At 38.3% G+C, this 16,477-nt stretch overlaps 1 protein-coding gene across 2 annotated transcripts in view; it reads left to right on the top strand.

Moving 5' to 3' along the window:
- Positions 1–16,477, top strand: part of ptpn23a (protein tyrosine phosphatase, non-receptor type 23, a) — a 77,435-nt gene that overhangs the window by 43,658 nt on the left and 17,300 nt on the right. For both annotated transcript variants that reach the window (XM_048528532.2, XM_048528533.1), the window contains exons 14-19: positions 276–341; positions 2,641–2,786; positions 3,143–3,439; positions 4,101–4,255; positions 4,715–4,866; positions 9,682–9,861. In XM_048528532.2, coding sequence (XP_048384489.1) covers positions 276–341; positions 2,641–2,786; positions 3,143–3,439; positions 4,101–4,255; positions 4,715–4,866; positions 9,682–9,861 — 996 coding nt within the window. The remainder of the gene's footprint in view (positions 1–275; positions 342–2,640; positions 2,787–3,142; positions 3,440–4,100; positions 4,256–4,714; positions 4,867–9,681; positions 9,862–16,477) is intronic.

The following is a 16,477-nucleotide window of genomic DNA, read 5'->3' as shown; positions in this document are numbered from 1 at the left end:
TTCTTAAATTTAGGTTTTCACTGCTCTCAATTCTGTTATTGGTGTCCAAAAGTGCTTGTGTGTTGCTTCCTTTACAATACATTAAATTAATAATTTATAATCTAAATTTTGAACAAAAAGATTGCAAAATGACTACAGCAGTTGCAGATTTGTTTTGTTCATCCTTCTAGGTTTATAAAGACAACTGTTGTAAAGATTGTAATATTTTGAAACATTTATATGTTTGAAGCTGTATCTGTGCCATATCTTATCCTTTTCCCGTTTTGTTTTTCTAGTGAAGAAAAGGCAAAGTTGTTACGAGAGGTCATGGCTAAAATAGACAGCAAAAATGAAGTATTAGAGTACGTATTTGCCCCGCATACAACTGGTATAGTTCAGAACCTAATTACATTGTGCAACGACTTTTCAGAAGTTGCAATATCACTCAACTTGTTGTTAAAAATGTTCTTGAATCTAAATGCTAACCAGCTTATAAAAAGCTGGAACTTTTTCACAAAGTTTTTTTTAAATCATTTGGAATCTAGACTTCACTGGCTAGGCTAGCATTTTCTTGCTTTAATTGCACTTGAGAAGATGATGGTGCACTGCCTTCGTGAATTGCTGCAGTTTGTTGGTCCAGGATTCTCTAAAGGTTAACTTGCAGGTAGAGTCTGTGATTAAGAAGGCAAATGTAATGTTGTCGTTTATCTCAAGAGGGTTGGAATATAAAAACAGTGATGTGCTTCTGAGACTTTATAAAGCTCTAGTCAGGCCCATTTGGAATACTGTGTCCAATTTTGGGCCCCACACCTCAGGGAGGACATACTGGCGCTGGAGCGTGTCCAGCAGAGATTCACACGGATGATCCCTGGATTGATCCCCCGATCTGATCCTTTAGCTACGTAATCATTTCGTTCTGTATATCATTTGCTGCTTATGCTATTTGGCATGTGTGTATTTGGTAGCTTCAACATTTTTTGGTGTGATTTGAGATGTCATAGTCATGCTTATACGGCGTGGAAACAGACCCTTTGGGTCAACTCATCCATGCTGACCAGATATCCTAAAATAACCAAGTCCCATTTTCCAGCATTCTGCCCATGTCCCTCTAAACCCTTACTATTCACATACCCATCCAGATGCATTTTAAATGTTGTAATTGTACCAGCCTCCTCCACTTCGTCTGGCAGCCTGATCCATGCATGCACCATCTACTGCGTGAAAATGTTGCCCCTTAGGTCTCTTTAAAATCTTGCTCCCTTCCCCTCAAAGCTATGCCATCTAGTTTTGAACTCCCCTACCCTGGGATAAAGACCTTGGCTATTCAGCCTATCCATGCCCCTCATGATTTTATTAACCTCTATAATGACGCCCCTCGGCTTCTGACATATCGGAGAAAATAGCCCCAGCCTATTTATCCTCTCTCTATAGGTCAAACCCTACAACGCTGGCAACATCCTTTGTAAATCTTTTCCATAAGACCATGAGACCATAAGACATAGGAGTGGAAGTAAGGCCATTCAACCCATCAAGTCCACTCTGCCATTTAAATCATGGTTGATGGGCATTTCAACTCCACTTCCCTGCACTCTCCCCATAGCCCTTGATTCCTTCTGATATCAAGAATTTACGATCTCTGCCTTGAAGGCATCCAACATCCCGGCCTCCAATGCACTCTGTGGCAATGAATTCCACAAGCCCACTGCTCTCTGGCTGAAGAAATGTCGTCTCATTTCAGTTTTAAATTTACTCCCTCTAATTTTAAGGCTGTGCCCACGGGTCCTAGTCTCCCCGCCTAACGGAAACAACTTCCCAGTGTCCACCCCTTCTGAACCATACATTATCTTGTAAGTTTCTATTAGATCTCCCCTCAACCTTCTAAACTCTAATGAGAACAATCCCAGGATCCTTAGCCGTTCATCATACGTTAAACCTGCCATTCCAGGGATCATCCGTGTGAATCTCCGCTGGACAAGCTCCAGGGCCAGCATGTCCTTCCTGAGGTGTGGGGCCCAAAATTGGACACAGTATTCTAAATGGGGCCTAACTAGAGCTTTCAGAACCCTTTCAAGTTTCACAACATCCTTGCAAAAGCAGAGAGACTAGAATTGCATGCAATATTCCAAAAGTGGCCTAACATGTCCTATACAGCTGCAACATAACCTCTCAAACTCCTAGACCCGCTGCACTGACCGATGAAGGTAAGTGTACGAAACGCTGTCTTTAAGGGTGTTGAGGCAAAAAACTTAATAGCTTTAAGAAGCATTTAAATTTGTACTTATGATGCCAAGACCATGGGCCAAATACTGTATAATGAGATTAGAATGGTTCGGCTGAACAACCATTTTCTGTGCTTTGGATTTTTGTGGCAATGACTAAAACAATAATTATGTTGTTGCCTTGCAGTTTTGTGATCTAATTTAAAAAAGAACAAAATGCTTTTAACCATGCGTTTTGGAGCCAAATTAATTCTATGACTTAAAAGGAGTCAGTGTGTAAAGAGATAATCAATTTCTGTTTGTATTTCAGTATGCTTGACAGAAGCTTATGTCTTTTGATAGTACATATCTTATTGTTGTGATTTGAGAAAATTGTCTAAAGGGAAGCAGAGAATTTCATTTGATATTTAAATCTGCTTTGTCTTGTTTCATTTTATAACAGGCAGTTCATGGATTCTTTGAGAATTGACCCAGAGTCAATAGACAATTTAGACATGTATAATCATATCCCACCAGTCCTGATGGAAAAGTGTGCAGCACTGAGTGTCCGCCCGGATACTGTGAAAAATTTGGTTCAATCCATGCAAGGTATGTTTTATGCGAATATAAACTCCAGTTCGGTTGTTTATATGCTATCTTCTTTGGCTCTCTGACAACTCTTTGTTCTCAAAGTTTCTATGATTCATTTTTAATTTTCTATGACATTTTACTCTGTGATCTATTTTCTTTGTGTGATGCTTGAATTTACAAAACAAGAATGCATGTAATGACAATAATGTCACAATAGCTGCATGTATAGCTCATTAATAATTTCTATTTGACAACTTGCTTTTACTTGGCCAACTTAACACAAACTTGGCACTTTCTTGATCGCTGTGTTGTGCGTTGCAGCCAAACCCTACAAATTGATGGAAAAGGTAACTACTGTTAAAATTTTTCCCCAGTTCTATCTGGAGTATACACTGATGTTGAAGCATCCCTGAGAGAGTTTAAGGATCTTATGGACCAGGATGAACTTGCAGAGCAGAAATTACAAGAGACCACTGGAAAAAGGGGCACAACAAGCGGAATATCTGAACTCAGCAAGGAGTGGTCCAAGTACATGGAAGTGCATGAGAAAGCCAGTTTCACCAATACTGAGCTGCATAAGGCAATGAATTTACATATCAGTAACTTACGGCTTTTAAGTGGGCCCCTACAAGATCTTCGTGCTGCTTTACCAACTCCCACTGTCTCTGATGGTATTGACATGTATTTTCTATACATTTGGCAATGTAACTTATATCTGTTAATGTTTTTCTCTCTCAGGAATTGTACTGGTCTGTTATTGTTACATGTACCCTTCAACTTGTACTTCATAGTGTTGTTTATAATGTACTCACTTTTACTGGAGTGCAGGTTGGCTATCCAACTGAAGGATCCTCTGTACCCAAGACCTCCAACTCTCTTTTTTTAGAAAGCTCAAATATGTGTAATTCATAAACTGGTAAGAAACTTGGGGAATATTCTACATATTTTGCCTTGCTTTGTTTAGTTTTGATTTTTAAACCTAGCTTCCTATTTACTGGACCCTTTCTTACTGACCTATTCACAACAGAACAATCTACACTGTATCTGTGGCAAGTTTACTTTGCACAGGCACGTTATTTGCCCTCTGTATCTATATTTGTATCAAGTACAGTGCTCAATATTCAACAGGAAAGCTGCTTTCAAACAAGAGATTCCATTCTTCTCTCTCACGTGGGCACCTTTGGCATGTCTTGTAACGTTCTATTCCTACATTTAAGTTTTCCATGCTGTTAGTTGGGTCTGCTGGCTATAACCAGTGGCCTTGGATGGTTCTTGGCATCCTCACTTTCAAGTTCAGTAATGCACAGTGTTTTTGGCTCTACATTTTAATAGAGGAAAAGAGCGTTCTCCAGAACATGAAGCGAATTTTATTGAAGGTTGAGGAAATGCGTGACCAGCGTTCCTCACTGATACAGCAGCTGAGAGATACCATCCAGAAGGATGACATTACCACAACACTTGTTACAACAGACCATTCAGAAATGAAGGTGAATCGCCAACTACACCATATTTACATATAATGACTAAAGCCATTAAAATAATTCAAAAATAATGTCATAAATGATCTTCCCAAGTGCAGCTAATGCTAGCTGGATCCAGTAACTTATGTTCGAATCTTTGTCCAAATTGCTTGTCAGATCCAGAACTCAGACTGAAATGGTGTATGGTGCAGTGGCAGTTTGGGCTACATATTAGTAACATGAATTATTTTAGATGTAGTTCATGTGCTTCTTTATTGTCACAATTGTGTTTTTATGATTTCCCATCATGCTCTTGGCCCTTGCAATAACTTATTCCGCAGTGGCGTGAGGACTTTTTATTGTCAAGTAGTTGGTTTGCAGTTAGGAAGATAATTTATTTTTGGTCATCCGGAAAGGCGGAAGGAAAATTGTGATGTATCCAGTACACTTTGTACGATTTGCTTATGTATAACTATGTAATTGCAGAAACTTTTTGAAGAACAACTGAAGAAATACGATCAACTAAAAGTTTACATTGATCAAAATCTTGCTGCCCAAGAAAACATCTTGAAGGCTTTGACAGATGCTAATGTCAAATATGCTACATTTAGGAAAATTCTTGCTGAAGCAGAGCATAAGTGAGTAGCTAACCAAAAGAAGGCTGTCTGCTTATTGAAATGCTTTGCTTGCACTATACTCCATGTTTCATTTGATTTGTTGTCATGTCTACCAAAGTACAATGAAAAACTTTGTGAGCATTACAGGCAGATCACAGTAAACAAGGACATACAGGCCATAGGGTTAAAAAAAAACTTGGGTAGAGTGAGGCATACAGATTATACTGCACAGGATGTGTGTGAAGCAAGAACAACATTAACAAGATCAATGTTATTTGAAGTTAGAGAGTCCATTCATCAATCTGATAAGAGCAGGGAAGAAGCTGCACTTCAACCCACTGGTGCGTTTGTTCAAACCTCTGTAATTTCTGCCTGAAGAAGAAGTTGTAGAAGAGCATTATCACAGTCGGATGGGTCTTTGACGATGTAGGCAGTCTTTCCGCAGCAGCAAGAAGTGTAAGTGGAGTCCAAGAATGGGAGGTTGGCTTCTGTGATGGTCTGGGCTGTGCGCACAACCTTCTGTAGTCCTGGGCAGGGCAGTCCAGGCTGTTATGCATCCCGTTCTCTCTATACATCCAGCCAGTTTGCTTTCTGTGGTGCTTCTTTGGTTCTATGTGGTGCGTTATACAAACCAGGAAAGTCCTGTGTCTAATTCCTGATTTGAACAATGGCTATGAGCTTTGTTATGATGTGTGTCTGGTCTAGTACAATAATTGCAGTACTTGATCATCATCTAGTAACCTTTTTTTTCAAGTGGATGGTTGGTGAGAAGAGGATAAAATGCACCTGTAAACCTCACCATAATTGAATAGTCCTCCAGCAGTTGCTTTGTGCTGAAGTAGAACTATCCATTTAGATAAAATGTTCAGAAGCCTTGCAGCCATAGTTTAACCAATGTACTTTCATGTGAAAAATCAATGAAAAAAGTGTCTCAATGTTTCCCAACTGTAAATAGTTAGAATTTTTTAAAAAATTGATTATGTATAAAATTCCTATACAAGTCTAGGAATATGTTGTTCTGTTTTACAGTTCTGTTAAGTTATAACTGAAGTGTACTCTGGGAGCCAATGGAGATTGCTATCAGAAAGGCCTGTTATACTACATTGGATCAGTTTGTATATAATTTTCAGTTAAAGCAAATTACAGATGATAGTTAGGGAGATTATTAGAGATACAAAGGGAAGACAAAATTAAACTATCAATTAAGAGGTACCAAAGAAATTCAAAACAACCATTTGAAGATAAGTCTTAATAGTTATCAGTACATGGGCTGATACAGTTTGATAAATAATTGCAGATATTTGCACTGAACATTATTTATTTTTCAGTGCACCTTTTAACATCTTTGTTAAACACCTTTAACATGCTGAAAAATAGACCTTTACAGACATTGGGGGCATTGACTAATTATTAAGGATGGTTGTAGGTGAGCACGAGATAGATCAAGATTGAGATCAGAGATGGGATTTAAGATATTTGAAGATGAGCGAAATAGAGTTCAGAAAGAAGTTCTGAACATTACACGTGCTGATTTCTGTTGGTGAATTAGTGTAAGGAACAGGTACAGTAGACTTGGAAGAGCAATAGTTGCACCCCTCCCCTTCATTCATTCAAGGGGTGAGGGCCTCGCTGGCTAGGCTAGCATTTATTGCCATCCCTTAATTGCCCAGAGGGCAGTTAAGTTTCAGCCAAATTGCTGTACGTCTGGAGTCGCATGTAGGCCAGACGAGGTAAGGGTGGCAGTTTCCTTCCCTAAAGGGCATTAGTGACCCAGATGGGTTTTTCCCAACAATCAGCAATGGATTTGTGGTCACGATTAGACTCTTAACTTCAGGTTTTAATTGAATTCAAATTCCACTGTCTGCCATGGTGGGAACCCAGGTTCACGGGGCATTACCTGGGTGTCTCGATTAACAATCCAGCAATAATACCACTAGGCCATTGCCTTCCAATGGAGTTACAGGAATGTACAAATTGTCATTAGAGAAATTGCCTTTAAAATCCTACTGCATTGTCACCGTATAACAGGAATGTAGCTAATGGAGGTGAGCATAAGCGTGATTTGCTGACAGACATTATTCTTAAAAGAACACAATTATTGCAAAATATAACATACAAGAAAGCTGACGTAATGAATTGCTGTATCTGTGGAAAGTCAGGAACTTAATTAAGAATATTGTAATTCACTTGCATATTTGCTGTTTTAATCAGTGTCATTGAAATCCTTGTGTCTTAATCTGAGGGTGTCCATTGCCCATGTAAATTAACAGCCATTTGCAATTTTTGAATTTTTACCTTTGTCAGGGAAAGTTCTTGTGCTTACATAAAGAAGGGAACAGCCAGTCTTTTATGCTTAAAATTTACTTGAATGTGAATTGAACAGATGGGCAAAATGTTCTTTACTGTGTTCCATGATCTTGTGTTTCATCAGCTGTTGAATTAAAACAATTTATGAACTCCATTATCAGTGAGAATAATTGACATCCTGATTTAATTCATGAGGAATATTTGATGTTGCACTTCTGCCCCATTAGAAGAAGTTGACATTGGAATAAGATAGGCAGGCCAACCAAGTGGTAAAAGTGCATAGATTTTAGGCACTGAATCTTTAAGACATCTAGATGATCTTGTGGCATGTGATGCATGTGATATATCTTATTCTATAGAGTTAGCAAGCAGACAGTCATTTAGACAGCCAGCTAACTATGTTTGCAATGTAATAAAAACATTAGTAAGAGCATAATACTATAGATGTAAATTTGTCATATTCTTGAGTATAGTTATTAATAAACTTCTATAATCTCTTGATAAGAACTCAAGTCTCATATCGAAAACGAGAACTCTTTGGGCCCCTTAATGGCGAGATTCCACTGATTCAGATTAGATTTATGCACCAGACTCAGATTTGTAATGGTAGTGTTCAGATGAGAAAAAGCCAAAATTGTTGAATTTGAGACAACGTAATAATCACCATGCAGAGAAGGATTAGCAAACTGTTGGAGGAAATGTACTCATTCCATTGGAATGGGGCCATGGCACAAATGAACTATAGAAAAGATAGAGGTGGAGTAATTGATTGAATTGAGGGCCATAGATATATAGAAATATAGAAAATATGAGGAGTATGTTATTCAACCCCTCCAAGCCTGCTCCACTATTCATTATGATTATGGCCGATCATGAAACTCAAACCTCTAATATTGCACTACTCCCACCCCCACACCCAGCTGCTGCTGCGCATCTCTTGATTCCTTTAGCTGCAATAGCTGTATCTATTTCCTCCTTGAAAACACAATGCTTTGACTTCAACCATTTCCTGTAGTAATGATTTCCACAGGCTCTTTATTGTATGAAGACATTTCTCATCTTAGTGGATGGTAAAAAGAATCAGGAGGGCATAAACTACATGAAGGTGGCATTCACTGTAGATTCACTCAACACCAATGATGAGTGGGAGAGCAACAAATGAAAGACACCTTTGTACTTACAATTTCACTGAAATGAAGAATTACTTACTACTTACATAAATAATGTCCGTTTGAGTGGAAATGGCCAAGCTATTTTTGTTATTGCAGAGTCTGTTTTATGTCGAACGAATTTTAAGGTATTGCTTTTCTGAGCAGTTTATATTCAGTACTGTTTGGTGAATGTTGTCATGTATCTGTGTTTGATAAAGCCAAAATTAACGGTTGAGTAATCAATAACCCATTCCTTTAAAGGCCCAGACAAATCTGGAAGAATAAAGTCTGATACCAGTTGAATAACTGTCGTATAATCTGAACAGTAGTTTGCAGGTTTCATTTTATTGATTTAAAGCATGTGAACAATCTTGTCAAAGTCAGCATTTATTACTTGTTTTTAATTTCCCTTGACTCAGCCCTGATGAGCCACTTTATTGAATGCGCTGTATGATTTCCTTGACCATCCTCAGGGCAGTGAGTCAGCCAAACTGCTGTGTGTTTGCAGTCACGTATAGGTCAGACTGGATAAAGATAACAAATTTCCTTCCATAAAGGATATTGAGTTGATGGATTTTAGTGACAATTCAGTAGTTTCATGATCATCATCAAGTTTTTAATTCCAGATTTATTTAATTCACTGAATTTGAATCCTCCAGCCACCAAACTGGAATTTGAATTTTGGCCACCATTTAAAATTGACTTGTTTACACATCTAGTAAAATAATCGTGCTGCAATTTCTCCGTGCAGAAACAACTGTTAATTGCACATCTGGACAACAACCTTAGCACTGAGCCTGAAGTTGTGCTGTCACCCTTCTACAAAGGAGAGGAAATGTAGTGATCGGAAGTGAAAACAGATGTTGGGAATACTTAGTAGGTCAGGCAGAACTGATTAAAGTTCTCAACCTGAAATGTTTCTGTTTCTTCATGGATAAAGCCTGAGCAGCTGAGAATTTGAGCAGCAACTCAATATCCTTTATGGAAGGAAATTTGTATTCATCTTTCTGTATTCATCTTCAACACAAAAGCAATACATCGTGAATATTAGAAATATTAAAAATATTGGAAAAAAATTCAGCAAGTCAGGCAGCATCTGTGGAGCAAAACAGTTAAATTTCACGTGAGTGACTTTTTTCTGTTATTATCTTGTTCAATTTCATTAGATTGCTCTTCTCTGAAATGTTGGCTAATGCTGCTTAAGATTCTCTGCCTGTAAGAAAGAAAAAGAAATCTCTCCTATCCTGGCATGACGTTCATTTTTTTCAATAGACATATTTATGATTTGTAAACACAGAAAAGACAATTAATGATCGTACTGTATTGATTTAAAATTAACAGCACAAGTTTAAAGTTGGCGCTGCCTGTTGCTCTTTAGGTGGAACGTTACTATTCAGATGCTAGTAGCATCGTATGAAGCTTACGAAGACCTGATGAAGAAATCCCAAGAAGGAAAAGAGTTCTATGCAGATCTAGAAAGCAAAGTAACAAGGCTATTGGATAAAATGAAGGACATCTGCAAATCTCAAGAGGACCAAAGGCAACTTGTACTGGAGCAGTAAGCATGTTTTTCTGTAATTGAGAAATTGAATCAAAAAATAAAGCCCCGTAAGTACATGAACGGCATGGTGATTTGAAAAGGATAATAAGACTAGCTTAATTAAGGAGGAGAGGTTACATCATGCCTACCATTTCCTTTTGCTCTTTTTGTTAATTTAACTTTAAGCAATACTTTGGACCTTTCTTCTATGCTCTTTATTATTTGAAATATTTTTCAATAATCCCTTCTCTTTCAGCATTATCTGTTAATATTTTTGTTTTCCATCTATGTTCTCAGTTGTGTAAACTCTTTTGACTGTGTCACAGATGTGGGAAGAATCTATAAAACACAAGATTCTATATAGCATAAAACTATTTACAATTATATAACCATAGTGTGCAAACTATTGTGCCTGTTGTAATACCTCTCATCTTGTTTCATGTGCATTGACAATAGAATCTTAGAGTTGTACATCATGGAAACAGTTCCTTCGGACTGTGCTGAACAGGTATTCTAAATTCATTTAGTCCCATTTGCCAGCCTTTAGCCCATATCCCACCTAAACCCTTCCTATTCATATACCCATCCAGACGCCTTTTCAGTGTTGTAATTGTACCAGTCTTCTCCACATCCTTTGGCAGCTTATTCCACACACACACCACCCTTTATGTGAAAAAGTTGCCCCTTTGTCCCTTTTAAATCTTTCCCTCTTGCCTTTAAACTTAAGGCCTGCAGTTTTAGACTCCCTTACCCTGGGGAAAAAAGAGCTTAGCTATTTACCCTGTCCATGCCCCTCATGATTTTATAAACCTCTGAAGTCACCTCTCAGCCTCTGACATTCCAGGGAAAATAGACCCAGCCTATTCACCCTCTTCCTCCAACGTTGGCAACGTCTTTGTAAATCTTTTCCAAACCCTTCCAAGTTTCACAGCATCTTTCCTATCGTCAGGGAGACCAGTATTGTAGTTGATATTGCAAAACTGGCCTAACCAATGTCTTATGTAGTTACAACATGACATCCCAACTCCAGTGTTCAGTGCATAGACCAATAAAGGCATGTGTACCAAACACCACCCTCATACCCTGTCCACCTGCGACTCCAATTTCAAGGAGCTATGAACCTGCACCCGAAGTGTGCAGCAACACTCCCCAGGACCCTACCGTTAACTGTGTAATTCTTGCCCTGATTTGCCTTACCAAAATGCAACACCTCACATTTATCTAAATTAATCTCCATCTGTCACCCATTGGCCCATCTGATCGAAGTCCCGTGGCACTTAAAGATATCCTACTTCGCTTTGCACTACACCCCCAATTTTAGTGTTATCTGCAAACTTTTTAACCATATCTCCTAAATTTCACATCCAAATCATTTATATAAATGACAAAATGAAATGGAGTTGACGATTATCAACTCGAAGCAGTCCATGATCAAATGCAGCAAGACCTGGACACTATCTTAGTTTGGGCTGACAAGTGGTAACAAATGTTACCTAGCGCTTGTGTGGTGCCAGTGATCATCTGCAACAAGAGAAAATCTAATCACCCCTTGACATTCAGTAGCCATGACCAACACTATCAATATTCTGGTTGTTGACATTAAACAGAAACTGAACTGGACTAGCTATGTAAATGCTGTGGCTACGAGAATAGATCAGAGTCTAGTGAATAAATCATCATCTGACTAACCAGAGCCTGTCTACCATCTACAAGGCACAAATCAAGAGAGTGATGGAACTCCCCACTGTCTGGTAGCGTGCAGTTCCAGCAGCAGACAAGAAACTTGATACATCCAGAACAAAGCAGCCCACTTGATGGCGCCACATTTACAAACTTTCACTCCCTTCTTCACCAATCCTCAGTAACGGCAAACTACACTATTTACAAGATGCACTGCAGCAATTCACCGAAGCTCCTTAGAAACACTTTGCTCCCCCATGACTACTACCATTTAGAAGGCCAAGGGCAGCAGACATGGAGACCAGCACTGCCATCTGCAAGTTGCCCTCAAAACTACTCACCATCCTAACATGGAAATATATTGCCGTTCCTTCAGTGTTGCTGTTTCAACATTCTGGTACTCCCTTCCTAACGGCATTGTGGATGTACCTACATCAAATGGATTTCCATGGTTCAAGAGAGCAGCTTACTGTCATGTTCTTAAGGGCAACTAGGAATGGCTTTAAAAAAAAAACCTAGCAGCCCCAGCTAGTGAAAGCCACATCCCTCGAGTGAATTTGAAAAGTTATCAGGGTAGACAAGAATCAGATCAGCCATCTTATTGATTGGTGGAGTCTGTATTCCCGATTTGTTATTTCTGCAGTTGAGGTCTGTGCAAAGTGTCAGCTTTGAGAGCCTGAGGTTTATGCATCCACACATCGATTGGCATGTGTAGATCCTTTTGGGTAGGACTGAGTATCCTACTCCTGATTTGTATGTTTATCTGTACTATGGGCAGAATAAGATATAGAGTAACCAAACAATCACGAAGTTGTAGATTATCTACTTAACATTGTCTTGATTTCTGCAATGATGACATTTTGTTGCCTGGTTGATCAGATTGGACATGGCCTTTCATACATGAATTATTTCTTGCATGTCTGTGGGTTTTGGATATTTCTCCTGTACTTTTCTTGGCCACTGTGGCTTTTAAATATTCTAGAGGTCAGGCTATCAGAGGCTTGTTGTTGTCAAATAGATTTTCCTTAAATTGTAAGATTCTTGGCCTTGAATTTCTTTAGTACTTCTTCACAAAACCAGCAGTATGTATATGCAGCACTTCTGGATTTTTTGAGATCTAAATCTCCCAATTTTTTAGTTCCAGCAATCCAACTTCCATTACAGTTTATTATTCCAAAAAAACAATGTGGTCTGTTAACAATATTCCTGATGTTTTGATGTTGCAAATATTATTCAGTCTTTCAATATAATGCTTGTTTGTTTTATTTAAAATGATTTAAATAGGCTTTCTGCTGTATTCTCAAGTTCTACTTCGCAAATACTTCCTATTCTAATTTTTGACATATGTTTGATCCCGTTCCATGTTGCTCAGCATTCGCTGTGACTTATATTTAGTTAGGAAGCTTTCCATGAGATTTGTCAAAGCCTCTTAGATGCCCATAAAACCATAAAATATAGGAACAGAAGTAAGCCATTCAGCCGATCAAGTCTGCTTCAATAAGATGGTGGCTGATCTGATAATCGTCAACTCCACTTTCCTGACTTTTCCATATAACCCTATATCTTTACTATCTCAGCTTGAATCTATTTACTGACACAAGCTGCAGTAAAAAAATCCACAAATTCACAACCCTTAGACTTGAGAAGAAATTTCTTTTCATCTCTGTTTTAAAAATACAAACCCTTATTCTGAGATGACGTCCACTGGTCCTAGACTCTGCTACAAGGGGAAGCAACAATTCCACTCTACCCTGTTATGCCCTTTAAATATCTTGTATGTTACAATAAGGTTGCCTGTCATTCTTCTATATTCCATAAAGTACAGGCCCAATTTACTCACTGCCTTCTCATAAGACATTCATTCCATATCTGATACCAGCCTAGTGAACCTTCTTGGAACTGCTCATCTTCATTGCAGCGTATCTTTCCTTAGACGAGAAAACTGTTCACAGCATTCAGGTTGTAATCTGACTAAGTTTCTTATTTTTCTTTTTAGCAAATCTTCCCCACTTATATCAAAGTTAATGTTTCGAGTCTGGTGAACCATGTGAAGAAGAGTCACCAGATCCAAAACATTAACTCTACTTTCTCTCCAAAGATGCTGCCAGACCTGTTGAGGTTTTCCCGGCAGTTTCTGTTGTCGTTTCTGATTGCTAGGATCTGTAGTTCTTTGGGATTTTTAACTTATATATTCCCTACTTTTATATTCTATTCCCTTTGAAATAAAGGCAAACATTTTTGTGTCAACAGCAAACCTGGCTAAGTTCACTTTTCGGTTACCCAATCCATTATCCATTATCCATACTGATACACTGCCTTCGACGCCGTGGGCTTTTATCTTATTAAGTAGTCTAATATGTGGTGACTTACAAATGTCTTTATGAAAATTCAAATCTCTTGCATCCACTGCTTCCCTTCATCAATCCTGCTTGTTAATTCCTTTGTTAATTTCTCTGGCATGCTTTCCCTTTTATAAAGCCATGCTGACTCTGCTTTATCATCTTATGTATTTCTAAATGCTGTGCTGTTACATCCTTTGTAATAGACCCTAATATTTACCCAGTAATACTGACAAAACCACCTGACCTATAGTTACCTGTTTTTTTTGTCTATTTCCCTTATTACATAAAGGAGGTATGTGGCAGTTTTCCAATTCGCTGGGACTTATTCAGAATCTTAAGGATTCCTGGGAAATTGCTACCTGTGCATCAACAACCTGTATAGCTACTTCCTTTAATATCCTAGGATACATCCCATCAGGATCTGGGGTTTGTTTTGGTGTTTAGGCCCATTAGTTTCCCTAGTGCTTTAATTCCAGTGATTAGTTATTGTATTTATTTCCTTTCCTCCTTTTGCCCCTTGAATAGTTAGGAATTTTGGAATGTTAATACTGCCTTCTGCTATGAAGACTGATGTAAAGTATTTAATCAATTTCTGTGCTGTTTCTTGGTTTCCCCATTATTAATTGCCCACTCTCCTCCTCCTCGAAGGAGTTCTTGTTCACTGCGGTTTTAATAAGCTCTTGATACCTGTCTTGGAAAATTTACTTGCAAATTTACTCTCAAAATTTATTTTCTCCAATAGTGTCGCAACCTACTGTTTCAAATCTTCAGAAACATGAAGCAAATTTGTTGGGCAGAATCTTCTTGGTCTATTTTATGATGATTATTATGACTAACTGATCAACTTTCAGACTGCCTATCAGACCAACTTTTATCATTTCACTTTGTTACTGATTTGACAGTTCTTAGGTCAGATTTCTCAGTATTTTCTTTATACATTATTAGTTAGATCTTCGAACAGTTAAACCCAGATATCAAAATATCAACCTTGACATTGCATGGTTAGAGATTTAACAGTCACCTAAACAGGATAGCATCTAATTTGAAATGAGTCTACATTTGATGGATTTCTCTTGTGATAACTCCTTCCTGAAGGCAGACTCTGTCCTGTAAATTAAGGAAAAATTAATTCCACTCATTAAAATATTGTACGTGATAAGTTTATTCAAGTAAGAAAACAAAATAGAAAACTATTGGCTAATTAGTCTATCATCTTTCATAGACAACAGGCTAGAATCCTTAATCAGTTAGGTTGGATATATTTCTTCAGGCTAAATGGATCAAAGAGTATGAGGTGAAGTGGGAAATGGTACCGAGTTGGATGGTCAGCCATGGTCAAACTGAATGTTGGAACTGGCTTGAAGGGCTGAATAGCCATGTCCAATCTTCTAGCAGGCAGAGTCAACATGGTTTTGTGAAAGCAGAATCATCTTTAAGTAACTTATTAGAGTTATTTGAAGTAAATAGCAAGTAAAGTAGGCAAATGGGAACCAATGGATGTGATGTACTTGAATTTTAACAAGGCATTTGATAAGGTGTCAAGGGTGGAGTCTCTGTGAAAGATTAGAGCACATAGTGCAAGAGCTAACATATTAACATAGATAAGGGAATTGTTAGCCTGCAGGAAGCAGAGGATAGAGATGCATGGGTTTTTTCAGGTTGGTAAGCTATATCGGGTAGAATGCCAGAGTGATGGGGCCTCAACTATTTTCAATAAATATTAATTATTTGAATAAGGGAATCATATGTAAGGAAGTTTATGTAGGAAGATAAGTTCCCAAAAAAGAGGTGAAGGGTCCACAAAGGAATATAGCCAAGGTAAAGGAGTGGGCAAAAGTTGGCAGATGAGTATAATGTGGAAAAAATTGAAGTTATTCACTTGTGAAGAAGAATAGAAAAGCAGGACACTGTTTGATTGGAGAGAAATTGCAGTGCCAGTGGTACAGAGGGATCTCAGTGTCCAGGTTCATGATTGCAAAAGTAAGTACAGTAAGTGATCAGGAACGCCAATGGGATGTTGGTGTTTATTGCAAAAGAATGGAATATGAAAGTAGGAATGTTTTACAGGAAGATCATAAGAACTGCAGATGCTGGAGTCAGAGATAACAGTGCAGAGCTGGAAGAACACAGCAGGCCAGGCAGCATCAGAGGAGGAGAAAAATTGATGTTTTGGATCGGGACCCCTCTTCAGGGGGGGGAAAAAAAAGTTTTACTGAAGCTTTACAGGATCTTAAGACCACACCTGGAGTCCTTGGAGCACTGTGAACGATGTATTTAGCTTCATCTAAGAACAAGGTTTACAGATGTTAGATGAGTGAAAGTGATTTTATTGATGCATTAAGATCCTGAAGGGACTTGATAAAATGAGTACCAGGACATCATCCTCCTTGTAGAGGATATACATTAAAAATGAGGATTCCTTTTTAGGAAAGGAATGAGGAGATTTTTTTTGAGTATCAGTAGTCTGTGGAATTCTTGGTATTCCTTGTTCTGTGAACTCAGCAAATTCTATAGTATAGGATTTTGCATTTGGTATTTCTTCAGTGTGGCAAGGAAGGCTCAAGCAAGACTTTGTTGCTCCATAGTGTTAGAACATAGAAAAGTATAGCACA

This window comes from Stegostoma tigrinum, chromosome 5 (assembly GCF_030684315.1).
Source record: "Stegostoma tigrinum isolate sSteTig4 chromosome 5, sSteTig4.hap1, whole genome shotgun sequence".
NCBI classification, from domain to species: domain Eukaryota; kingdom Metazoa; phylum Chordata; class Chondrichthyes; order Orectolobiformes; family Stegostomatidae; genus Stegostoma; species Stegostoma tigrinum.
The sequence above is the reverse complement of the archived record's forward strand: the minus strand, read 5'-3'. Positions and strand labels throughout refer to the sequence as shown.